The sequence below is a fragment of the Aethalodelphis obliquidens genome, unplaced genomic scaffold (assembly GCF_003676395.1).
Source record: "Aethalodelphis obliquidens isolate GAN/ISIS:26980383/991018 unplaced genomic scaffold, ASM367639v1 scaffold3, whole genome shotgun sequence".
In the NCBI taxonomy this organism is placed as follows: Eukaryota; Metazoa; Chordata; class Mammalia; order Artiodactyla; family Delphinidae; genus Aethalodelphis; species Aethalodelphis obliquidens.
The window spans coordinates 12264909-12290953 of NW_020837947.1; the positions used below are offsets into that span (position 1 = coordinate 12264909).

Consider the following 26045-nt stretch of genomic DNA (forward strand, 5'->3'; position numbering starts at 1 on the left):
GGTGTTATTGCCTGAATTCATACTGCTGTACTTAAACCGGTTTTATCAGGTAGTTTTTTGTTTTTGTTTTGTTTTTTAATATGTATTTATTTATTTGGCTGCGCCGGGTCTTAGTTGCAGTACACGGGATCTTCGTTTCTGCATGCAGGATCTTTTCATTGCGGCATGTGAACTCTTAGTTGTGGCATGTGGGATCTAGTTCCCTGATCAGGGATTGAACCTGGGTCCCCTACATTGGGAAGGCAGAGTCTTAGCCACTGGATCACCAGGGAAGTCCCCTATCAGCTAGTTTTAAAATTAAGGCCTACAGACTTCAACAAAACGGGGTGACAAAGAAAGTCATTCTAGGATAGAGTTGCGTGTCTCACTTCACGAAAAGATACTTGGAGGTCCGAACAGTAGACCACCCTTCTGAATTTTGGGGAGATGTTATAATACATTGAATCAGGAGTGTCAGTAAGTTGAGAAGGCGGAGGAGTTTTGATGTCAGATCCTTAACCATTTAATGTTTTTAGAAGTGTTGGGAATTCCGAGAATATTGTAATGAGATGTAAATGTTCCACCCAAGCCTTGCTTCCTTCCCTTTGGTTCAGATCATCAGGAACGGACCTCCTGCTAAATGTTCATCTCCTTTGCATTGGAGGTTCCTCCCCAGAACAGTGCCTTGTATGTGGTCATTGCTCCATACTGTTGTGGAATTAAATTGAATTGTGTGATCTGTGATTGATTCTCCTAGTCAAAGAATACAGTATACCCAAACCCTGTTTACATCATCTGGCACTTGGTGGCCCTTTTAGGGGACCTACATGAGATGCAAATCTACAAGCGTTAATTAGATCGATTTCCGAATCAACACATTTACTTTATTTATTTATTTTTGAATTTTATTTTACTTATTTTTTTTTATACAGCAGGTACTTATTAGTCATCCATTTTATACACATCAGTGTATCCATGTCAATCCCAATCGTCCAATTCATCACACCCCCACCCCCACCCCCTGCCGCTTTCCCCCCTTGGTGTCCATATGCTTGTTCTCTACATCTGCGTCTCTATTTCTACCCTGCAAACTGGATGATCTGTACCATTTTTCTAGGTTCCACATATATGCGTTAATATACGGTATTTGTTTTTCTCTTTCTGACTTATTTCACTCTGTATGACAGTCTCTAGATTCATACACGTCTCTACAAATGACTCAGTTTCGTTCCTTTTTATGGCTGAGTAATATTCCATTGTATATATGTACCACATCTTCTTTATCCATTCATCTGTCGATGGGCATTTAGGTGGCTTCCATGACCTGGCTATTGTAAATAGTGCTGCGATGAACATTGGGGTGCATGTGTCTTTTTGAATTATGGTTTTCTCTGGGTATATGCCCAGTAGTGGGATTGCTGGGCCATATGGTAGTTCTATTTTCAGTTTTTTAAGGAACCTCCCTACTGTTCTCCATAGTGGCTGTATCAATTTACATTCCCACCAACAGTTCAAGAGGTTTCCCTTTTCTCCACACTCTCTCCAGCATTTGTTGCTTGTAGATTTTCTGATGATGCCCATTCTAACTGGTGTGAGATGATACCTCACTGTAGTTTTGATTTGCATTTCTCTAATAATTAGTGATGTTGAGCAGCTTTTCATGTGCTTCTTGATCATCTGTATGTCTTCTTTGGAGAAATGTCTACTTAGGTCTTCTGCCCACTTTTGGACTGGATTGTTGTTTTTTTAATTTTGAGCTGCATGAGCTGTTTATATATTTTGGAGATTAATCCTTTGTCCGTTGATTTGTTTGCAAATATTTTCTCCCATTTTGAGGGTTGTCTTTTTGTCTTGTCTGTAGTTTCTTTTGCTTTGCAAAAGCGTTTAAGTTTCGTTAGGTCCGATTTGTTTATTTTTGTTTTTATTTCCATTACTCTAGGAGGTGTATCAAAAAAGATACTGCTGTGATTTATGTCAAAGAGTGTTCTTCCTATGCTTTCCTCTAAGAGTTTCATAGTGTCTGTCCTTACATTTAGGTCTTTAATCCATTTTGAGTTTATTTTTGTGTATGGTGTTAGGGAGTGTTCTAATTTCATTCTTTTACATGTAGCTGTCCAGTTTTCCCAGCACCACTTATTAAAGAGACTACCTTTTCTGCATTGTATATCCTTGCCTCCTTTGTCATAGATTAGTTACCCATAGGTGTGTGGGTTTATCTCTGGGCTTTCTATCCTGTTCCACTGATCTATATTTCTGTTTTTGTGCCAGTACCATATTGTCTTGATTATTGTAGCTTTGTAGTATAGTCTGAAGTCAGGAAGTCTGATTTCTCCAGCTCCGTTTTTCTCCCTCAAGACTGCTTTGGCTATTTGGGGTTTTTTGTGTCTCCATACAAATTTTAAGATTTTTTGTTCTAGTTCTGTAAAAAATGCCATTGGTAATTTGATAGGGATTGCATTGAATCTGTAGATTGCTTTGGGTAGTATAGTCATTTTCACAATATTGATTCTTCCAATCCAAGAACATATATCTTGGATAGTATATCTTCCATCTGTTGGTATCATCTTTAATTTCTTTCATCAGTGTCTTATAGTTTTCTGCATACAGGTCTTTTGTCTCCCTAGGTAGGTTTATTCCTAGGTATTTTATTCTTTTTGTTGCAATGGTAAATGGGAGTGTTTCCTTAATTTCTCTTTCAGATTTTTCATCATTAGTATATAGGAATGCAAGAGATTTCTGTGCATTAATTTTATATCCTGAAACTTTACCAAATTCATTGATTAGCTCTAGTAGTTTTCTGGTGGCATCTTTAGGATTCTCTATGTATAGTATCATGTCATCTGCAAACAGTGACAGTTTTACTTCTTCTTTTCCAATTTGTGTTCCTTTTATTCCTTTTTCTTCTCTGATTGCTGTGACCAGGACTTCCAAAACTATGTTGACAATAGTGGTGAGAGTGGACATCATTGTCTTGTTCCTATCTTAGAGGAAATGGTTTCAGTTTTTCACCATTGAGAATGATGTTTGCTGTGCGTTTGTTGTATATGGCCTTTATTATGTTGAGGTAGGTTCCCTCTATGCCCATTTTCTGGAGAGTTTTGATCATAAATGGGTGTTAAATTTTGTCAAAAGCTTTTTCTGCATCTATTGAGATGATCATATGGTTTTTATTCTTCAATTTGTTAATATGGTGTATCACATTGATTTGCGTATATTGAAGAATCCTTGCATCCCTGGGATAAATCCCACTTGATCATGGTGTATGATCCTTTTAATGTGCTGTTGGATTCTGTTTGCTAGTATTTTGTTGAGGATTTTTGCATCTATGGTCATCAGGGTTATTGGCCTGTAATTTTCTTTTTTGTAACATCTTTGTCTGGTTTTGGTATCATGATGATGGTGGCCTCATAGAATGAGTTTGGGAGTGTTCCTTCCTCTGCAATTTTTTGGAAGAGTTTGAGAAGGATAGGTGTTAGCTCTTCTCTAAATGTTTGATAAAATTCACCTGTGAAGCCCTCTGGTCCTGGACTTTTGTTGGTTGGAAGATTTTTAATCACAGTTTCAATTTCTTTACTTGTGCTTGGTCTGTTCATATTTTCTATTTCTTCCTGGTTCAGTCTTGGAAGGTTATACCTTTCTAAGAATTTGTCCATTTCTTCCAGGTTATCCATTTTATTGGCATAGAGTTCCTTGTAGTAGTCTCTAAGGATGCTTTGTATTTCTGCAGTGTCTGTTGTAACTTCTTTTTCAATTCTAACTTTATTGATTTGAGTCCTCTCCCTCTTTTTCTTGAGTCTGACTAATGGTTTATCCATTTTGTTTCTTTTTCTTGATGAGTCTGACTAATGGTTTATCAATTTTGTTTATCTTCTCAAAGAACCAGCTTTTACTTTTATTTATCTTAGCTATTGTTTTCTTTGTTTCTATTTCATTTATTTTTGCTGTGATCTTTATGATTTCTTTCCTCCTGCTAACTTTGGGTTTTGTTTGTTCTTCTTTCTCTGGTTCCTTTAGGTGTAAGGTTAGATTGTTTGAGATTTTTCTTGTTTCTTGAGGTAGGCTTGTATAGCTATAAACTTCCCTTTTAGAACTGCTTTTGCTGCACCCATAGGTTTTGGATCGTTGTGTTTTCATCCTCATTTGTCTCTAGGTATTTTTTGATTTCGTCTTTGATTTCTTCAGTGATCTCTGGTTATTTAGTAACGTATTGTTTAACCTCCACGTGTATGTGTTCTTTACGTTTTTTTCCCTGTAATTCATTTCTAATCTCATAGTGTTGTGGTTAGAAAAGATGCTTGATATGATTTCAATTTTCTTAAATTTACTGAGGCTTGATTCGTGACCCAAGATGTGATCTATGCTGGAGAATGTTCTGTGTGACAAGAAAGTGTAATCTGTGTTTGGATGGAATGTCCTATAAATATCAATTAAATCTATCTGGTCTATTGTGTCATTTAAAGCTTGTGTTTCCTTATTAATTTTCTGTTTGGATGATCTGTCCATTGGTGTAAATGAGGTGTTAAAGTACCCCACTATGATTGTGTTACTGTCGATTTCCTCTTTTATAGCTGTTAGCACTTGCCTTATGTGTTGAGGTGCTCCTGTGTTGGGTGCATAAATATTTATCATTGTTATATCTTCTTCTTGGATTGATCCCTTGATCATTATGTAGTGTCCTTGTCTGTCTCTTGTAATAGTTTTATTTTAAAGTCTATTTTGTCTGATATGAGAATTGCTACTTCAGCTTTCTTTTGATTTCCATTTGCATGGAATATCTTTTTCCATCCCCTCACTTTCAGTCTGTATGTGTCCCTAGGTCTGAAGTGGGTCTCTTGTACACAGCATATATATGTGTCTTGTTTTTGTATCCATTCAGCAAGCCTGTGTCTTTTGGTTGGAGCATTTAATCCATTCACGTTTAAGTTAATTATCTATATATATATGTTCCTATGACCATTTCCTTAATTGTTTTGGGTTTGTTTTTGTGGGTCCTTTTCTTCTCTTGTGTTTCCCACTTAGAGAAGTTCCTTTAGCATTTGTTGTAGAGCTCGTTTGTTGGTGCTGAATTCTCTTGGCTTTTGCTTGTCTGTAAAGCTCTTGACTTCTCCATCGAGTCTGAATGAGATCCTTGCCAGTAGAGTAATCTTGGTTGTAGGTTCTTCCCCTTCATCACTTTAAATATATCGTGCCACTCCCTCTGGCTTTTTAATTTCTGCTGAGCAATCAGCTGTTAATCTTATGGGAGTTCCCTTGTATGTTATTTGTCATTTTTCCCTTGTTGCTTTTAATAATTTTTCTTTGTCTTTGATTTTGTCAATTTGATTACTATGTGTCTCAGCGTGTTTCTCGTTGTGTTTATCCTGCCTGGGACTCTCTGCACTTCCTGGACTTGGGTGGCTATTTCCCTTCCCATGTTAGGGAAGTTTTCGACTATAATCTCTTGAAATATTTTCTTGGGTCCTTTCTCTCTCTCTTCTCCTTCTGGGACTGCTGTAATGTGAATGTTGGTGCATTTAATGTTGTCCCAGAGTTCTCTTAGGCTGTCTTCATTTCTTTTCATTCTTTTTTCTTTCTTCTGTCCCACGGCAATGAATTCCACCATTCTGTCTTCCAGGTCACTTCTCTGTTCTTCTGCCTCAGTTATTCTGCTATTGATTCCTTCTAGTGTATTTTTCATTTCAGTTACTGTGTTGTTCATCTCTGTTTGTTTGTTCTTTAATTCTTCTAGGTGTTTGTTCTTTAATTCTTCTAGGCCTTTGTTAAACATTTCTTGCATCTTCTTGATCTCTGCCTCCATTCTTTATCTGAGGTCCTGGATCATCTTCACTATCATTATTCTGAATTATTTTTCTGGAAGGTTGCCTATCTCCACTTCCTTTAATTGTTTTTCTGGGGTTTTATCTTGTTCCTTCTTCTGGTCCATACCCTCTGCCTTTTCATTTTGTCTATCTTTCTGTGAATGTGGTTTTCGTTCCACAGGCTGCAGGATTGTAGTTCTTCTTGCTTCTGCTGTCTGCCCTCTAGTGGATGAGGCTATCTAAGAGTCTTATGCAAGCTTCCTGATGGGAGGGATTGGTGGCGGGTAGAGCTGGGTTTTGCTCTGGTGGACAGAGCTCAGTATAGCTTGAATCCACTTGTCTGCTGATGGGTGGGGCTGGGTTCCCTCCCTGTTGGTTGTTTGGCCTGAGGCGACCCAGCACTGGAGTCTACCCAGCTCTTTGGTGGGGCTAATGGCGGACTCTGGGAGGGCTCATGCCAAGGAGTACTTCCCAGAAATTCTGCTGCCAGTGTCCTTGTCCCCATGGTGAGCCATAGCCACTCCCAGCCTCTGCAGGAGACCCTCCAACACTAGCAGGTAGGTCTGGTTCAGTCTCCTCTGGGGTCACTGCTCTTTCCCCCCGGTCCTGATGAGCACACTACTTTGTGTGTGCCCTCCAAGAGTGGAGTCTGTTTTTCCCCAAGTCCTGTCGAAGTCCTGCAATCAAATTCTGCTAGCCTCCAAAGTCTGATTCTCTGGGAATTTCTCCTCCTGTTGCCAGACCCCCAGGTTGGGAAGCCTGCTGTGGGGCTCAGAACCTGCACTCTAGTGGCTGGATTTCTGTGGTATAAGTGATCTCCAGTTTGTGATTCACACGCCCAGTGGTAATGGGATTTGATTTTATTGTGATTGCGCCCTTCCTGCCGTTTCATTGCAGCTTCTCCTTTGTCTTTGGATGTGGGGTGTCTTTTTTGGTGAGTTCCAGTGTCTTCCTGTCAATGATTGTTCAGCAGTTAGTTGTGATTCTGGTGCTCTTGCAAGAGGGAGTGAGCGCATGTCCTTCTACTCCGCCATCTTGAACCGGGACACCAACACATTTCCTTTAAAACATAGCAAAATAAAGCAAAATCCTGTGGTTAAAAATACTTTAATGATCAAAGTACTTGATGTGAAGGGCTGTCAGAACAACTCTGGGCTCACTGTCTTTGTGGAATTAGAGGTTTTGCTGCCTTGAGCCTATAGGCTGAAAGCATAGCTTTGGGATGTCTTTTTCATGGGCCACACCTGCCAGGACAGAGGCTGATCTAGTCAACAATCTGATTTCAGTCTCGTACAGAAAATTAGAAGAGAATAGCTCTAGAGTTTTTGCACTGGGGCATTTACTCTCATGTCTTAATCTTCATGTACACAATCCTTTCCACATTTTGGAGAGATTAATTAGTTAATAAAAACTAATCCTTAGTACAGAGCAAGTATCTTGTCAAAGATTGGAGTTTTGTTTTGGGGTTTCATTTTGTTTATAATATTTCCCAGTATAGAAATGACCTCCTTTAATCTTGAAACATTGAAACTTGCAACAAATACCCTGATATCACAATCAGTAGTTCTGTTAATTTTAGTGACTCACTTGTGTTGGAAAATAAAATCAGGTGACTTGTGCATTGGTAAGAACATGAAGTTCTTTGTCTATCTTATGCATTCAGTTATTTATTTCACAAACATTATGCACCAGCAATGTTCTAGATGCTGGGGAATAGCAATGAATAAAAACGAAGACTCTACTTTCATGGTGCTTGTATTCCAATATATAAATCCTAAAACATTTTTAGGTAGGATCAATAATAACAGTAAACGACCAAATTTGGGAATATATTCTGGGGAAGCTAATAAGAAAGGCTGTTAAGATTTTATTTTATCTCCAATTTATGCTGTTCCAGAGGGGGCTACCTAAGCTTTTGCGAGTTTGTGTGTCTCTCTAGCAACTTTTGTTTTGAACACCGAGGGGACTGACGACCTGAATAAATCACTTTTTAATCGAACGAAATATGTAATTATTTGCTTCATAGTGTTCTAAGCTCTTTATAACTATTAACACTTAATTTTCATCACAGATCTGTGTAGTAGGTAGTGTTATTATCTCTGTTTTACAAATGAGCCAACTGGGTAACTTGCCCCAGGTACCCAGTTAGCAAGAAGTAGGATTGAGATTGGAACTCAGGCTCTTAACCACTGCCCTGTTGCTTTCTGATATAAATTATAAAATAGTATTTTTAAAAATCGTAAGATATTTCTTTTTTTTTTCCTTGTTGCCTTTGGGATTTCTCTGAAATTTTAGGGTCATTTACAGGTTTGGGAAGAGGGGAGAAAGTCTGGCTGTCTCTCCCTGCTGCTTCCATTCTGTGGGAACTCCCTGTCCTTTGCCTTCCTGGTTCTTTTCACATTGAATTATGTGCTTAATTTGTGTAAATGGAATGTGTTTAATCTAATTTTATTTAATTCTGTATTTCTCTCAGCGCTGCTAGACTTTCAGTAAGTTCTTTGAAGCAAAGAACTGGTAAATAGATACATTTGACAAATAGGTTAAAGTGTACTGTGTATTCCAAATTCTAAAACCAGTTTATTTGAAATTGGGGATTTTCCCCTCCTTCGTGGGACTGCGTAATAGTGTGATTTGGCTGTTTATAAATGTGTAATTGTATTCTAAACAATAGGATAACTGAACAATAGGCCGTCTTGTATTGGAATAATAAAACTGAAAACAATACTATTTAAAACTTAGCATATTCAATAGACATGTCCCTTGAGGGGAAATTCTTTTTACTTTTAAAATTTTTTATTGAAGTATAGTTGATTTACAGTGTTGTGTTAGTTTCAGGTGTTTAGCAAAGTAATTCAGTTATATCTACATATATATATATATATATATATATATATATGTATTTCTATTCCTCTCCAGAGTCTTTTCCATTATAGGTTATTACAAGATATTGAATATAGTTCCCTGTACTATACAGGAGGCCCTTGTTGCTTATCTATTTTATATATAGTAGTGTTTATCTGCTAATCCCAAGCTCCTAATTTATCTCTCCCCACCCCTTCCCCTTTGGTAACCATAAATTTGTTTTCTTTGTCTGAGTTTGTTTCAAAATTCATTTGTATCATTTTTTTAGATTCCATATATAAGTGATATCATATGATATTTGTCTTTCTCTGACTTACTTTGTATAGTATGATAATCTCAAGGTCCATCCATGTTGCTGCAAATGGCATTAGTTCATTCTTTTTTATGGCTGAGTAATATGCATATCACATCTTCTTTATCCATTCATCTGTTGACGGGCATTTAGGCTGCTTCCATAGGGAAAAGTCTTTAAGCCACTCTAGATTCTGTATTTGGGTAGGTAGCAACATGGTGTTTCTACTTGGTAATTCTCCTACATCTCAGGGATCTTCTGATTAGTTGAGATCAGACCATTTATATTCCTCAGAATCTTCAAGGAGATTCTTGCCTTTTCTCAGGCAAATGTTCTGCTGTTTTGTTCAGTTCCCTCTTGTCCTATCCAGAAACTTCATCACACCTTTCATCTCAACCTTCTTCTCTGTGTCCGAAATATTTCCTTAATGCACTGAAGCTATTTCTGAAATCCTGTTTCTTCAGTGAAACTTTTCATAGTTAAAAGAGAAATCTGGGGCTTCCCTGGTGGCGCAGTGGTTGAGAGTCCGCCTGCCAATGCAGGGGACACGGGTTCGTGCCCCGGTCCGGGAAGATCCCACATGCCGCGGAGCGGCTGGGCCCGTGAGCTATGGCTGCTGAGCCTGCGCGTCCGGAGCCTGTGCTCCGCAACGGGAGAGGCCACAGCAGTGGGAGGCCTGCGTACTGCAAAAAAAAAAAAAAAAGAGAAATCTGGCCTCATCTTTATTTCTACTTATTATTCAAGGGTTAAATTTTATGAACATCCATAGTGCATGGTTCCTTCACTTTACACTTAATGGACTGGTTTATCCTGCACATGACAACTAATATGAGTTGGTTTTGTTCTCGTATTTTGAGCAAAGAACTTGCTTGGCACAGTAAACATGAATTGCAATTCTTTTGGTCATTGGGCCTTGTTTATTTTAGGAAAGAGTTTATCGCATGTGGATGAACATGAAATGAAGTGTAGGTTTGTGTTGGTTTGTTAGGGCTGTCATAACAAAGTATCACAGACTGCGTGGCTGAAACAACAGGAATTTATTCTCTTGAAATTCTGGAGGCTAGAAGTCTGAGATCACAGTGTTAGCAGAGATGGTTTCTTCTGAGGCCTCTCTCCTTGGCTTGTAGATACCTTCTTCTCCCTGTGTCTTTACATGTTCTTGTCTGTGTATGTGTGTCTCCTCTTCTTATAAGGACTCAGTCATACTGGGTTTGGGCTCATCCATATGACCTCATTTAACTTAATCACCTCTTTAAAGACACTACCTCCAAATACAGTGGTGTTCTGAGGTATTGTATTGCTGATTAGAACTTCAACTTATGAATCTTAGGAAGATCAGTTCAGCCATGACAGGGTTGAAATGGACAATATAGTTGTCTTAAATTTTTATGACAAGTTAAAACAAAAATTCCTTTTAAAGCTTAAAAGTAGGCAAAGGAAGAGAACCTTCTGAAGGAGGGGAGATTGTAAGATATTGGTTTGATCTGGCTTAAAATTGGCCAAGTCATTTAGGGCAAAATTTACAGTAATTAGTCTTTTGTCCATACTTTCCCAATTTTTTGCATTCAGTAAAATGTGAAGTATCTTTTAAGTACCTATGATTCTATTTTAATAATAACTGTTTTGTACTTAGACCTTACTGCTGATTTAGGAAGGTGTTTGGAGAGGAATTTTTATAATCTCATGTTTGCAGGGTAGAATGCAAAAGGATCAGGGCTTGGGGCAACAAACCTTGATCTGAATTTGAGCTCTTCTGTATTGAGCTGAAGAAAATGGCTGACAAAATCCTTCTCTCGGCATCTTACCAGCTATGTGACTGTGGACAAGTTATGCAACTTACACGAGCCCTAATTTAGTCATCTATGAAATGGGAATAAAGTTGTAAGGAGGCTCTCCTCGGCTTTTGGCCCTTGTCACTGTTGACTACTGCAGCTGGATTCTGTGCAGCTGCCCCCGGCTGCCCCAGTGGCATGATACTCCATGCCTGCTGACTTGTGTGGCCTCCACTGTCTGCCCCACTCACATGCCATGGAGGCCACTTGTGGCTCGAGGCGATCAAAGTAGAGCTGAGTTTATATCAATGTCCCCAACCTTGCTGCTGTGTGACAGATCCCCTCTGATAGATGTCACTCCAGGGAGGATGGGTTGGTTCTGACTAGTTATCATAAAATTAATTTTTTCTTAATCTCTTCCTGTATTTATTTGATCGTCCCAAACAGTTATCAGGACATTGCTTCTCTTTCTACATCTTATCAGGAGGTGAAAGCTTTTGCCGCTTTCAAAACTTTCAAAAAAGTGGGGCAGAGATATCGTTTAGCCTAGGATATCAGATTTTGAGATGCATGGACCTTAGTATTGCCAGAAGTAAGTGCCGGACCTACGTCTACTTTTCCTGGTTCAGAGTACCCGCATAGAGCTTTCGTGAGAGTTAAATGAAGTGTGTGTGTGCTTGTGTGTTTGGGTGGGAAGGGGACAGCAGCATGCCTTCCACATACTTTATTCTAGTTAAATTGAGTTTTCATCCTTTGTGTTGGGATTGAATTTATATAAATCTACCTTTTAAAACACTAAGGTGGCTTTTATTTTTGGGCTTAAATAGATCAACTAATTTAGTATAAGATTTTCCAGTAAAACCATTAACGTGTTGACCAGAGAGTTCTCTATACAGGAGTAAAGAATCCCAAGTTCTTTTAGGGTTACCTATTTTAATCATTATATAAGAACATTAAAATACAACACTGTTGGCAGTAGTATTTGACCTGGAAAAATTCCCATAAACTAACCCATTTAACATTGTCTTTCTCTGGTACCACTGCTGGTACCTACTCCTCTAGATCTTGTATTCATCAGAACTTTTTCAGTTGCAAGGGACAGAAACTCAACACAGATAAGCTTAAGCTAACAAGGGAATTTATTTTGATTTAAGTAAAAAATGCTGGGGTTAGAAGTATCTTTAAGTAGGGTTAGATCCAGGGACGTGTTGGATATTACTGGGACATCTTCTTTGTCTCGAATAGATTTATTTTGTAAAAGTGATCAGAAAAATGACTGCCAGCATCCCCAAGTTTGTATCTTTATGACTTCTAATTGGAAAGGAAGAAGGGGACTTTGTCTTCCTATGTTCATATATCAGATATCAGGGAAGATTTTGATTGGTTCTGCTTGAGTCACATGGTCATCCCTGAACCTATAACTGGCTGATGGATAGAATAGTGTGGCCAATCACTGTGGTAAAGCATCTTGATTGGCAAGTCCACTGGGATCACATGGGCTGGGAGAGGGATGGTGTTCCAGAGGAAGACTGCTTAGCAAACAGACAAACATATGTCTAGCACAGATAACTAGCATTTCAAGTCAGCAGGGGTTAGTGTTTATTCTTTTAGCTGAAAGGGAATGGGCTGGTAACTGTCAAAATTGTGTAGGATAGGGCTTCCCTGGTGGCGCAGTGGTTGAGAGTCCGCCTGCCGATGCAGGGGCCACGGGTTCGTGCCCCAGTCCGGGAAGATCCCACATGCCGCGGAGCGGCTGGGCCCGTGAGCTATGGCCGCTGAGCCTGCGTGTCCGGAGCCTGTGCTCCGCAACGGGAGAGGCCACAGCAGTGAGAGGCCCACGTACTGCAAAAAAAAAAAAAAAAAAAAAAAAAATTGTGTAGGATCCATTTGAAATTTCTCTTTTTGCATTTTTAAAAATAAAACATTTTTAATTATTTATTTTTTAAAGGTGGTAAAAGATACAGCACATAAAATTGACCATTTTAACCTTTTTTTTATCGCAGTATAATTGCTTTACAATGTTGTGTTACTTTCTGCTGTACAAATAAGCTGTGCATTAGATTTAAAATCTACTTAAAAAGATGAGGACACACTTGAAAGATGTCCTTCAGGTGGAATATACATTGTATAGACAATCAAATAGTGGAGCATAATTGGCAATTCCTGAGGTTGATTTAAATGTGGGCATCTTTTTGAGTAAAGGAACAAAAATGACAATAATGGACCCTTTTGCTTTTTTTTTTGGTAGGGTTAGATGATTGCCTGCAGCAGTATGTCTACAAGTTTGAACGGGAGAAGATAAATGGAGAGCAGCTGCTGCAGATTTCCCATCAGGATCTTGAGGAGCTGGGTGTCACACGAATTGGACACCAGGAACTTGTGTTGGAGGCTGTCGACCTTCTCTGTGCACTGGTTAGTTCAGGAAAAGGTGATCTGTACCACCATATGTTTTAAAGAATCTCATCTTCTAAATCTCCACAGTTTTGCACTTTAGCTTATCATCATTTTCTTAATGATCCATGGAAGTAGAGCATGAGCTGAAGATAATATCAGAAGGGAAGAAAAGAAATCATTTGCTAGGTAGAGTTGGCAAGCGATGGCCTACAAGTTCAATCTGGCCCACTATTTTTGTAAATAAAGTTTTATTGGAACGCAACCATGCCCATTCATTTAAGTGTTATCTGTGGCTGCTTTTGTGCTACCGTGGCAGAGATGGGTAGTGGTAACAGGGACCGTGTGGCCCCTCAAATCCTAAAATATTTACTCTCTTGGCCTTTACAGAAAAAGTTGGCCTTTTATGGAAAAAATTTCTGTATTCATCTTATTTTCTTTTCAAAAAGAATAAAAAGATGAAGATGGTCCTGAATGAACATGTCATCTTCTATATTGAAAGGACAAATGGGTTCTGATTTTCGTGCTGTTTTTGTTACTATAAAAAGAATTTTTATGTTTCACAGATATCTGTGATATTTCAATAACTGATACTGGTGCTTGGAATAATCAACCTGTGAAATGGCAGCTAGATGGGAGAAAATGTGAACTTAGTTACATTTCGCAGCTGACTGAGTTTTGGCTTGAACGTGAGTGAGTTAAATCCTGCCAGGTTCCGACTCGTCATTACATCTGTGGCCGTGTGGGTAGTAGCTCTTTTAGGTATGGTTTAAAACCACCTCCAAGGGTACTGTGTTTATAAATTGGTTGGCATAGGGTGGGATCCTTGTCAGTCTGCTGTGATGCCATGCGAAGGCTGCTGTTTCCTTAACTGTCAGGATTTGGGCAAAGTCGGCAGCATTCAGGCTGGTTTAGTTACGCTGTGAACCTGAGCAAGGGGTGTATACAATTATATCACCGAGAATGGTGGGAGAAAATGTGCTCCCGATTATTTTGCCGTTGCTGGTCCGCGTTGCATTGATTCTTTAACACTTGCTGCATTGCGCGTGTTCTTCTTCTTAAAGTGGATAGAGCCTTGTCTTCTGCTCTGAGATGTGCTACTCTTGTTTAGGAAAGTAATGGGAAAATTATTTGTGGTTGATAAATGAGCTGCCACCAGGAAGATGCTGTGGCCAAGTGATGTGAGAGCTGGTCTGGGAAGCAGGCTTTTGCATTTTAATCCAGGCTTTGCTGCACACTCCTGGCTCTGTGACCTCCAGGGAGATGGTGGTGTGTGTTTTCCCCGTTTGTACAGTGATGCTCCCCTAGATGTGGCTGTGTACTAACCTGTAAGTGTTTTGCACTGCCCAGAAGATATCTGAGTCCTGTTTATTATTAAAACTGTTTGTTTTTCATACAGTAAGACATGTTTGAGTTTAGTCTTGTCCTTTCTGGGAACATTACTTTTTGGACTTTTCTGCTATTTCAGATCGTCTCTTTCACTTTGTGGTAGGACTTGGAGGGCAGGTCAATGACTTTGAAATCCACAGTGTGGAAGGAGAGCAGGCAGGATGGACTGGAGGCACGTTGTGGACCTCAAGTGGGATAATTAACATAACAGCTGCCTCCCCGCTTTCCTCCCTTCCCTACCTCTTAAAATATTAGACTAAAGTGAACAGAGCTGGACAAATGCCAGAACCTAAAGCTGTGTTTTATCTCTTACAATTTCCTCCTAATTTCCTTTGTAGACAAAGTTTTGACCTCAGACTCATTATGGACATGTTCCGTGTAGCAGAGTGCCAGTGAATGCATTTGACACGAGGGTCACAGAGAGTTCTTAAATGAATGTGGCTTTTCTGGGTTGGGGAGGATTTTAGATCATTTCAGTAAAATATCTTTAGCCTTGCTATAATCTCCTTTTAAAATATTCTTATGGTAATGCATCTATTGATTATACTGTGTTTAACCCATTCACACCATATAGAGCTTTGTGTATATAAACAGGTGGTAAGTTTTTGCCTTGAACTGTCCATCCCCTGGACGGTTAATATGTGTTTGCTGTTGTCCCTGGTATTATGGAAGACATTTTTATGTAAACAGTTTAGTGGCTGTTGATTTTATGATGGACAGGAAATGAGTAGAATTAGAAGTAAGAGATGGGGAGGAAAAAACAAAAACCACTGGAAAGTTTTGGAAAGAAAAGTGCCGATAGGATCTTTAAGAATCTAAAATAGGGAATAGCTATTGATTAAGCTTCCAGAACCGATGAGCAGATGGGCCACAAAGAGCTGCTTCTGGATAGGGAGCAAGGAGAAAAACTTCCTTTCGTGAACACTGACCTTGGCTGGCTGGAGTGGCTTAGGAGAGTGACTTGTTTTCTGAGGCAAACCAGGACCACTTCCCAGGATTGAGTTCAGAGTCGGAGCCCAATTTTTCTCCCTCTGTCTGGGGCAGAGGGTGACTGGGACCGGCTGTAGAGCTGCTTTTTCCAGTAGCTGTTAGCCACATGTGACTATTTACATTAAAATTAATTAAAGTGAAATAATAAAATTCAGTTCCTTAGTCACAGAGCTACATTTCAAGTGCTCAGTAGCTACTTGTGGCCAGTGTCTACCATATTTGGATAGTACAGATAGCGAACATCTTCATCATTGCAGAAAGTTCTGCTGGGGACAGCATTCGTCTCTAGGGTGGGATTGAGAGTCAAAATGTGTAATTGTGAGACCCATTTTCGTTGCCAGATCAACCAAACCCTAGTTTCCTAAAGACCGAGGCGGGGCAGATTCGTTTTTAAGGTTGAAGTAGGCTGAGAAAGTGAACAGGGGCAGATTCGTTTTTAAGGTTGAAGTAGGCTGAGAAAGTGAACAGAGTTGGAATCCATACATGTATGAAGTGATGCCACCTACCTGTGTGCTTATGTGAAATACCTGTAACGTATCTACCTGCCCTGGGTGCTTCTGTGCACTCGTGTACCCCTGAGTGTACCCCTGAGATGCCTCACTGTTTATCGTTTACCCAGCCATGGCAACAGTTAAAAACTGGTATCCTTTTTGTTATGGGGAGAAATAGTGAAGGAAGAGGAATCTATTCTAGCAATTTGTATTTAACTTGATCTTGCTTATGAACTTATTAAACTGTGAAGTATACTTCTTAGGCTGAAACTTAATTGACCCACGTCAGTAAAATGGATTTGATTGTGTGACTGTGAAACTCCTTAATCACCATGTATGTTAGACCACAGACAGAGCTAGTAGGAATGGGGAAAGAAAGTGGTGGAGAAGTTGTGTAAGGTTTGTCCTTAGCTAAAATGTGTACAATTTATGACACCAGAAGAGTGAGCATCTGCCTCTTTCCTTTTCTCCTGTCTCGTGTGTTGTTTCTCTAGCCAGACCAGGAAATGACCCCTGATGGCTAACTTCTAATGACGTGAGATCTCAGTGGAAGGTTCGTAGTACGTGTCTAGATTTTTGGAGATTCATTTCATTTCTTAGTTTGTACTGTCTTGATACCTTATCTTAAGTTAAGCAATTTCTGAAGGAGACAGATATTAGGGAAAAGATTAGTGAAAATAATCAGATCTGGTCTGAGAAATTATTCATTTACTGTCTTTCATTGTGGGACACATAAGTCAATAATCCTTTCCTGATTATGTTTCTATAGTAGAGGTTCTTTGGAGCTAATATAATCAGTTTCTTGTTCTCTTCTTATTGTGGAATGGGGTGGAAGGGGATGGAATTTTCCTTCCTTTCTTTGTTCCTTCTTTACTGCTTTTTAAAATTATAATCTATATAGAAAAAGCAAAACTGCAGTGACAGAAAGATCAGAGGTTGCCAGGGCCTGGGGCTTGGGGAAAGTGACTATGCAGGGGTATGAGGGATGTTTTGGGGGCGATGCAAATGTTCTGTATTGTGATTGTGATGGTGCTTATGTGACTATATACATTTGTTCAAATTGATTATGTCGTGCACTTAAAATTAGTGAGTTTTATGCATCATAAAGTATACCTTAATAAAGCTGATTAAAATCTCTGAAGTACCTTAAAACATGAAATAAAATTATAATCTATTATAGCTACATCTGTCTATCCTTCTAGTCCCGTGATTTGTTTTTTTGGGAAAAAAAAAAAAAAGAATCAGAGAAACTGAATGGAAATGAAAAGAACCAGTTAACAAGCTACATTCTCCTTTATTTTAATATTAAAAGTCATAGGTTTGTAGAAGATTGAGGTTTAAAATTTCCTGTAACACTAAGATGAATTTAATCCTCTTTGAGTTCAAGAAATAAATGTTGTCTACAGTAATAAAAGTTCCGAGTAATCCATGGTGTCATTGGCTATAGAAAGCTGAGTTTCCTGCTTTTAGTTCAGAGCTCTTGCTATAAGTCGGCAGGCTGACTGAATAAGGGGACACTTCCCTTTAATCATAGTCACAAGTGCTTCAAAACAGGCTGTGTCATGTGGCTCTTTATCCACTCAGTTTTGAGTCTTTGATTCTCTGATTTAAAAAGCCATGGTGGGGCTTCCCTGGTGGCGCAGTGGTTGAGAGTCCGCCTGCCGATGCAGGGGACACGGGTTCGTGCCCCGGTCCAGGAAGATCCCACATGCTGCGGAGCGGCTGGGCCTGTGAGCCATGGCCAAAGAGCCTGCGTGTCCGGATCCTGTGCTCCGCAACGGGAGAGGCCACGGTGGTGAGAGGCCCGTGTACCGCAAAAAAAAAAAAAAGCCATGGTGACAATGCATCTTTTTATTTTTGTCTTCTCTACTGAAGGACAATGCCATGTTTTGGTCTCCAGAAAATGACAGTGAAAAAAAAAAGAATGAATATCAAGTTTAGATGGAACATCACTGTTAATACAGAAGACTCATTTTTGTTCTGAAATTTACAATTTTTTTTAAAGCTCACAAAGACAATTTCAGTCAATGCAGCTGAAGAGTTTTTTCTTTATAATTGTTCTTAACTCTTTTCTATATAAATTTTTAAAAAATATTTTTTATTTTCTAAGAAGCAACATGCCACATAAATTTAAACTTCACATAAAATCTAATGAAAGTTTGCAATGTTTTCATTCAGGGTATTGTCTTTTGTTGTTACTGTTGCTACTTACCATTGTTCATCTTGCCAAAAGAAAAAAGTTCTCACAGACTCCCTGGTTTATTTATGCTTTATGTCTCTTGATTTGGGGACATGGCTCACCCCTCCCTGAGGCATTAGAGATGGGGCTATAACAGAGGAGGGACCAAGGGACAGGCTAGATGCAGTGGGGACAAAAGCAGTGATCAGATCCAAAGAGGGCCCACCGGCCTCTCAGAAGAGTGAGGTCCAGGTTGGCCGAAGCTGGCTGAAAGAAGCTTCTAACACATCATAGGGGATGGAGCAGGTCAGGATAGAACTTAGGGGGGTTAAACAGTTTGCTGGTTTGTGCTAGATCCAGGATGACTGGCCACTTCTCTGTTTGCTTGTCCAGTGCCCATCCTGGTTTCTGTCTCATCGCTTTGCCCGTTCTTGGACAGGGCGTGTGGAAGGGGGCATGTACAGCATCGTGATCCAAAGCTTGTACCCTCGGTGCAGATTGCCTTGGTTAGAATCCCTCCCGACTCCCACCGATTAGCTGTGTGACTCCGGAGAATTGATGGAATGTCTCCGTGCCTCAGTTTTCTTACCTGCAAAATAGAGATAATATCACTTCCACCCTCATACGCTGTTTTACCTGAAATAATATTTGCCGAGCACTAAGCCCGGTTTCTGGCATAAAGTGTTCAATAGTGTTGGCCATATATTATAACCAATTTTTAAATGATACCACATTCTTGCTTTGGGATGCTATTGACACAGTTTAATATACCCCAGAAATATTTTCACCTTTTTCTTAAAAAAAGGATGAAACGCCAATTTAGGATGTGTACATGCAATTGAATAGTGAAATTCATCCTCCCCCCAAAGTCATGTCAGATTTACATGTCGTTTCTTGTTGTTACTTGGGATTTGTTCTTTATCTGGAAGAGAGTAGTCTAGGGCAATATTATCACGTGAAACGGAATTTTTAAAAGCATCCAGGTAAGTCAAACACTGTTCAGAAAGAACGGAGGTTAGAAGCTCACAAGATGGAAATGACCTTCCAGGTGAATTGATGTTTAGTCAGTGCTGTTCTGTTTCTGTGTGACTTTTATCTGATGGAAATTCCTCCATTCAATGACTGCTTTACGTCTGCTGTCCTGGAAATGCAGTCATGAGTAATACACACAGAGCCCAGCTCTCACAGACCTTGCATCCGACTTAGAAAGACAGCAGTGAACAAGGTGGTTCAGAGATGACAGAGGTGATGGCTAGAGAGTGACCTCAGGAGGTACTTGGCAGTGTCTGGAGACATTTTTGTTTGTCACACCTGGGGACCGGATGCTACTGACACCTAATGAGTAGAGGCCAGCTAAACATTCTACCATCTACAGGAATCCCACCCCCCAACCCAAACAAACAATTATTAGGCTTTCAGTGTCGCTAGGGCCCAGGATGAGGAACTGCTCCAGATGGTCCTGGAAGCCTTGAAGAGGAGGGGACATTTGGGCTAATTAGGATGTGATAGGAAAGAGCTGTCCATGCCAACCTTTGTGGGAGGAGAATTTCGGGAAGAGAAACTAGCAAGACAAAGTCCCTGAGGCAAGAGGAACAGAGGCAAGGCTGGTGTGGCCCATGTGGGTGAGATCAACACGGTGAGCAAATCATGTAGGGTTTTGTGGCTGACATAGGAGTTATTCAGGTAACTCAGTGGGTTTTTGGTTATAATGAGAGTTTGGACATTGTTGATTGTTTTGAATTTTTCCCTTTGATTTTGTTTTCCAGAATTACGGCCTCGAAACTGACAATATGAAAAACTTGGTTCTGAAACTGCGAGCATCTTCCCACAATTTACAGAATTACATAAGCAGCCGGAGAAAAAGTCCAGCCTATGATGGGAACACCTCCCACAAGCCCCCCAATGAGTTCCTGACTTCTGTGGTGGAGCTCATAGGCGCTGCCAAGGCCTTGTTAGCTTGGCTGGACCGGTAAGTGATGGGTGTGCCTTACTGTCCTGTAAAAGGAGGGTCTGAGATGCATAGAAGTCAGTGTTTTGCCTGAGGAAGAGGAACCTTTATCCCTTTCTTGCCCTTGCCATTGGACCTGTCCAGGAGTTTGGAGCCAGTGGTCCATTTTAGGGTCCCTTTGGAAGTTCCTGAGGTGAATAGCAGGAACAAATTAACCTCAGCGTAGAGAAGAGTTTAAGTTGAGTTTTACTGAGGTTAAACGTTACTGGTTATTGGTTTGTATGAAGGCTGTTAGTTGACTTTTGAAGGGATGTTCATTCTCTTGGCTCATTTTTGGATGTGTTTTTATCTAGAACTTCTCTGTCTCTGTTCTATTGAGATTCCTATTTTGTGTGTTACTTGAGAGGAAACAGTTACATAACAATTTAAACCAGCCTGTTGTGTAGCTGTGCTTGTTAACACACAGTGTGGGATCCCAGTGGGTTCATCCTCTCCACTTTTTTTCTTTAAAGAGAATTTTCGTTGCTTCCTAGGGCTCCATTTACAGGGATCACTGATTTCTCAATAACGAAGAACAAAATCATTCAGCTTTGCTTGGACCTGACCACTACAGTCCAGAAGGTCAGTACATCACTGGTGTTTTCTAAAAGTTTTTTTTCCCTTTTCCTTTTCTTCAAAGGGTTTACATGCAGGTATGAAGTACCATTCTTTCTCCCCCCATCAGAGCTGGGGAGAGATGAAGGGCTTTAAGTTAGATGAATTTACCGATAGTTTCTGTGAAAAATGACCAGTGGCCTTTACATCAAAGATTACCTTCTTTTGCTTTAAAATAGTTGAGCTAATAGCCCTTTACTTCCTCTAAAATGTTAGAGCACTTAATTTTTTTTAAATAGAAATTCTGGAGTAACTACATTTCACCATAATCTTTGTTCTGAGTATGTTACTGTATCTGCTTGTTAATTTTCTTTTCATTTTGACCTCTGGTGGTTAGGTTTACCAGTCAGGAGGAGCTTGGTGGTGATTCAGTAACAAACAGCCCCCAAACCTCAGCAATTTATTCCTGGATTATCTACATCCAAATGGGTCAGCTGAGGGATCTGCTTCAGCTCGCCTCACTTCAGGTTGTAGGCTAACAGAACAACCAGTATCTTATGTTGTTTGTCTCTGGGGCAGAGGTGCAGAGAACCTGGGTGATTCTCACACTGACAAATGTTCTGGTTTGGAAGTGACACGTCAGTTTCACACACAGCTCATTTGCCAGACCTTCACATCTTAGTGAAGGCCAGGAAGATATTAACTGGCATGTAGCAGACTGTTGTAAAATTATTTTTGAATTGAGTTGAGGCCATAAAATGTAAGGAAGAACTTGTTCTTTTTTCACATCTCACTAGGTTTGAAAATTCTGTGATTGCACATTTGTTTCCACTGGTGATTTGGCAAAAAGTAAAGAACATCCTTTCCTCAGTTCTAACCATGCCATAAAATAGATGCAGTTCTGAAAAGCTATGTGCTTTCTGTCTGTTCCCGGAACATGAAGAGTGAAGTTTGGCTGTTGTTTAAGGTCCCGTCCTGAGCAGCCCTTGAACTTGAGGCACGTGGGACTTCATTGTTATGCTTTTGAGGCCATGTTCTTAGGAAAATGCTCAGAGCAGTAAAGTGGCTCTGAGATTCAGCTCTTTTTTATGGTGCATAAAATAATCTTGACAGAAGGAGTCTGATACCAATCACGGTGCATTCATCATGTAGCCACCAAGTCCTGGCATTTGCGGTAGAGGCTGCCCAGGGGTACAGATCCCACTCAGAAGGGTGCCCACTGGGCATTCTCATCACTTACCCCTGTTTACTGGGGCCGCATGATGCCTGGCCCATGATTCATGGTACTTTTTAAATGTGTGTTTAAACGAATGAGATAATGCTTTTGACAAATATGCTGTTGAGAATTTGTCGCTTATCAGGAAAAATTTAACCCAAACTTAAGGGACACAACAGGTATTGTTTCTATTTGTGTTTATTTTTTGTTTTTGTTTTCCTTTTGGTGCTCATTGAGCGTATGTTTCAGAGACAGACAGCTATGGGTTCAAATCCTACCGCTACCATTACTTAGCCCTGGGACATTGGACAAGTCACTTCAAACTTATGAGTCTTAATTTTCTTACCTGTAAAATGGGAATACTAACAGTTACCTTACCAGATGATTTGCTGGAATTTCTACAAGTTATCGTGGAGTAAGAAAAAAGGGAAAAAAAGTGTAAGAGGAAGACAAATGGTGACCAAAAATTTTTAAAATATATGTTATATATGTATTTGTAATATGCAGTACATCTGAAAACCTATATACAAAGGAATATATAAATACAGTGGGCAATTTGGAAGAAAAGTTGGGTTTACTTTGGCTGGAAGAAAAGTTGGGTTTACTTTGGCTGGGAGAAAAGTGGGGAGAGAATGTAGGAGGCAAGCCAAAGAACAGAAAACACTTATTCTTTTACAAAAAGCATGTATGTGACCACATTTACTCATGCAAAATTATATCTAGAGAATTAGTATAGAATATTTTAAAAATAGTAATACCTACCTCAAAAGATTATGAAGATTAAATAAGATATATGTATAGCACAGTGCCTACTTAAGAAATAGTAGCCTATAGTAGGAAATATAAAAATCTTTTTCTGGTACTGCTTTTCTGGAGCCGAACTTGATGGCTTAAGAAGACGACAAAGTTAACAAACATGTTGGGATTTCTGGTACTTTTTAGTTTATTTAAATTTGAGCAATTTTTAAGGATTAAGACTGGCCATGTGTAAATATATATGGGAATGTCATTTTATGAACTTAGTTTGAAAAACATGTTTAGCTCTTGACGGACGTGTGTTTTCTGTAGTAATTGGAGAACGTAGTCGCTTTGGCAAGTAGTAAAATTTGTGTGCACAGTTGAAGGATGAGTGGAATGTCTTTTTCCACGTGCGGTGTCGTGGCAGCAGCAAGGCGGAATTTGCCAGGGGTTTCACACCCTCTCACAACTGCGAGAAGTGCAGTTTTTCTCCATACTTCTTGGCAAAAGATCTTTTGACTGTTTAGGAAGAAACCTGCCTTTTCCATTTATTGCTTTTTTTTTTTTTCCTGGAGAATTGAAGGAATAAAAGCTGTGTCTCTTTATTTCTGGTGACAAGGAACATGTTCTCCTAGAGTCTTTATTCTCTGTGTCCGTGTGTGTGAAGACAGGCGTTTGTTTGTCCCTTTCTTCTTTCTCTGTTCCACATACTGCCACTCTCCCCCCCTCTTTCTTGTTACTTTCTCTGCATCCTTCCCTCTGATGAGTGTGTACCTCTCCAGACTGGAAGGATAAACAGTTGTTTTCTTCCTCCGTAAGAAAAGGGCACTCTTCTTCTTCCTCGTGCTAATTAACTTTTTTTCTTTCCTTTTTTTAGTTGAAGTATAGTCAATCCACCATGTTGTATTAGTTTCAGGTGTATAGCAAAGCAATTCATTTGCGTCCCACGCCGAGTCCGTGGATAGACCTTCCGTCCAGTTTTCAGGCTATAATTTCAGGTGAAGTCTCCTGGTGGGAAGGGATTCTGATCTCTTTCTTTAATCGGTCCTCCTGAAGTTGCGAGGGCGTGAAAACTGGCAGGAGACGACATGGCAGTGACAGATACCGGGTTCCAGTGTAGGAAGAAATGCTGAGCAGCGGAGAGCCCAGAAAAACTGCGTGGAAAGAAAGCATACCATCCAGCAGAGGAGGGAAAGTCAGGAGACCATTTCTGGGAGCTGGTTGGGTCTCAGGTGTGGACTGTCTGCCTGACGTGTGTTGTCACGTTTAATTCTCAACAGTTCTCTGAGACGGGTTTTATTATCCTCACTTTACAGAGAAGGAAACTGAGCTCTGGAGAGGTTAAACCCATCTCCCAAGGCTCCTCAGTTAGTAAGAGAGTAGAATAAGGAAGAGTGGCAGAGAAGGGGCAGCTGCTAGCTGCCCTGGCTGGGTCTCTGCCAGGTTGATTGGCCTGAGTCTGCTGATTCAGGTGACCAAGGAATGTGACAAAGCTCAGGCCTGCTGTCGGGGTCATAAGGGCTGACTTGCTTCCAGTTCTTCTTTTTTCCATTCTGTTGCCTTCATGCCAAATAGCATGAAGTCAGGCCTGCAGCTGCTTCCTCCCGGTAGGAATGGGTGTGGGAACCCACGTTCACGGGGGCGGAAGGTAAAAAGCGGCGCTTTCACACGCTGCCTTGGACAGTTCGTGGAGACGGGCGCGCCCCTCTCCCACTGGCTCCATCACCACAGGAGCCCATTTTCTTGGTGGCTTCTCGGATCCGTCAAGGAATCGACCATGAGGTCACACATGCACCTTGGTGCGTGGGCCCCAGTGTATGGACAGGAGCTCTCTGCCAGTGGGTGATTACCTCCTGAGGATGACAGCCCTCGTGTCATTTGGGATGTGTAGTGAAAAATCATAAACACAAATCATTAGTTTTATTTCTAGCACGAGACTGTGTAAGTATTCTGTTTTGCTACAGTTGACATTTATTTGAGAATTCTGTCCTTCAGATGGTGTGAGTAGGGGAGGGGCCGTCACAGCAGTTGACGGTTTAGTTCCATGCACAAGTTGGAGGACGAAAAGCACAATTTTGAACTGTAATCATTCATATTTTACAGCAGTTGTTCCTGGAGTTTGAATTTATATCTGATTCACACATGCAAAAATACATTCCTAAGTTTCCTTTTTTTAAGTGTTTTCTCACTAGGCTGCTCTTTTCCTGAGAGTCTGTGTAAATTTTGGGAGCAGTAGAGTGACTATTATTTCCCACATTTTTACCTAGTAGAGAAAATTTAAAAACCTTTTAAGAAGAAGGCACCTAACGTCTGATTATAAAATGACATAGGGTAGAATATCATACGTTTTCACCCCTACCGCCAGTGGCAGTAAAATGTGACCTAAAATGACATTTTGATTGAAGTGAACATCTTTGTCTGATGAATCCAACAGACTTGATCAGTATCCTTCCTGTACATAACATAATTCGCATTTTCCTTCGGGTGCCCCAGTTTGGGATTTACTGAATGGTGCCAAATACACTGTCAAGAATCTCGTTGATCTCCCTCTTCTTCTGCATGCACTCTGCCGCGTTGATTGAAATCTGCTGTAGGTACGCTTTAGAAGGTTAACTGAGAGTTTCACGTTCCACCGGACAATGGTTATTCCTATCATCAGCTAACTGGGTTCATACGGTTCCGAGTCTTTTGTTCTTAAGCTGAGTAAACAATGCTTTGCATTCCAGCCCATTCTTTAATGTCATCAATAGCATACCTCAAGACCACTTTTCTGGCAGTGTGTTAATGAACGTTTTGTTGAACGCTTTTCATCTATTAAGGACTGAAATATCTGATTTAATCTCAGTGGTGCTTAAAATAAACTCTGTGGCTAAGTTTACTCAAGCCCTTATTTGAAAGCTATTCTTATGGGCAGGCCCAGAGCGAAAGACTCCAGGCTTGTTGGCCCAGTGCTGGCTCAGCCTGGGGTCACATTGGAGAGTCATTGTCAACTTTCTTGGACTCTTTCTGGCTTCCTGCTCTCTGTACGGTCTGGATAATAGGTGGACTTTCAGTTCTGGTGATTTTTGTAGGCTTTCTGATTAAATAATTGGTCAGATGGGTTCCTTGGGTGATTAGCCTCCGGGATCAGGAGAGATGGAAATCTCAGGAGGAGTCAAATGTCAGCTCCTTTCCTGTCTGCCCTCTTCTCCCATCCAGGTCTCTCCTCCAGATGGTCCAGGACCGCTCAGGCTGCAGGGTGGGAGGTGTGTCAGGGACCTCCTTGGACCCCAGGAAATATCTAGTGAGCTAAGCCGACGGTTTCTGAAAGTTTTTAGCTCTTATAGTTTTCATTTTCTTCTTTCTTCCTTTAGGATTGCCTTGTAGCAGAAATGGAGGATAAAGTTTTGGCTGTAGTAAGTATACC

The 26045-nt window shown here is 40.3% G+C and overlaps 1 protein-coding gene across 5 annotated transcripts in view; it reads left to right on the plus strand.

Moving 5' to 3' along the window:
- CNKSR3 (CNKSR family member 3) overlaps positions 1-26045 on the plus strand; it is a 101486-nt gene that overhangs the window by 51589 nt on the left and 23852 nt on the right. For 3 of the 5 annotated variants that reach the window (XM_027082922.1, XM_027082931.1, XM_027082938.1), the window contains 4 exons: positions 12952-13131; positions 19910-20112; positions 20625-20712; positions 25993-26034. In XM_027082922.1, coding sequence (XP_026938723.1) covers positions 13006-13131; positions 19910-20112; positions 20625-20712; positions 25993-26034 — 459 coding nt within the window. In that variant the 5' untranslated portion in view covers positions 12952-13005. The remainder of the gene's footprint in view (positions 1-12951; positions 13132-19909; positions 20113-20624; positions 20713-25992; positions 26035-26045) is intronic. The other 2 variants (XM_027082907.1, XM_027082917.1) reach the window with 1 other exon arrangement.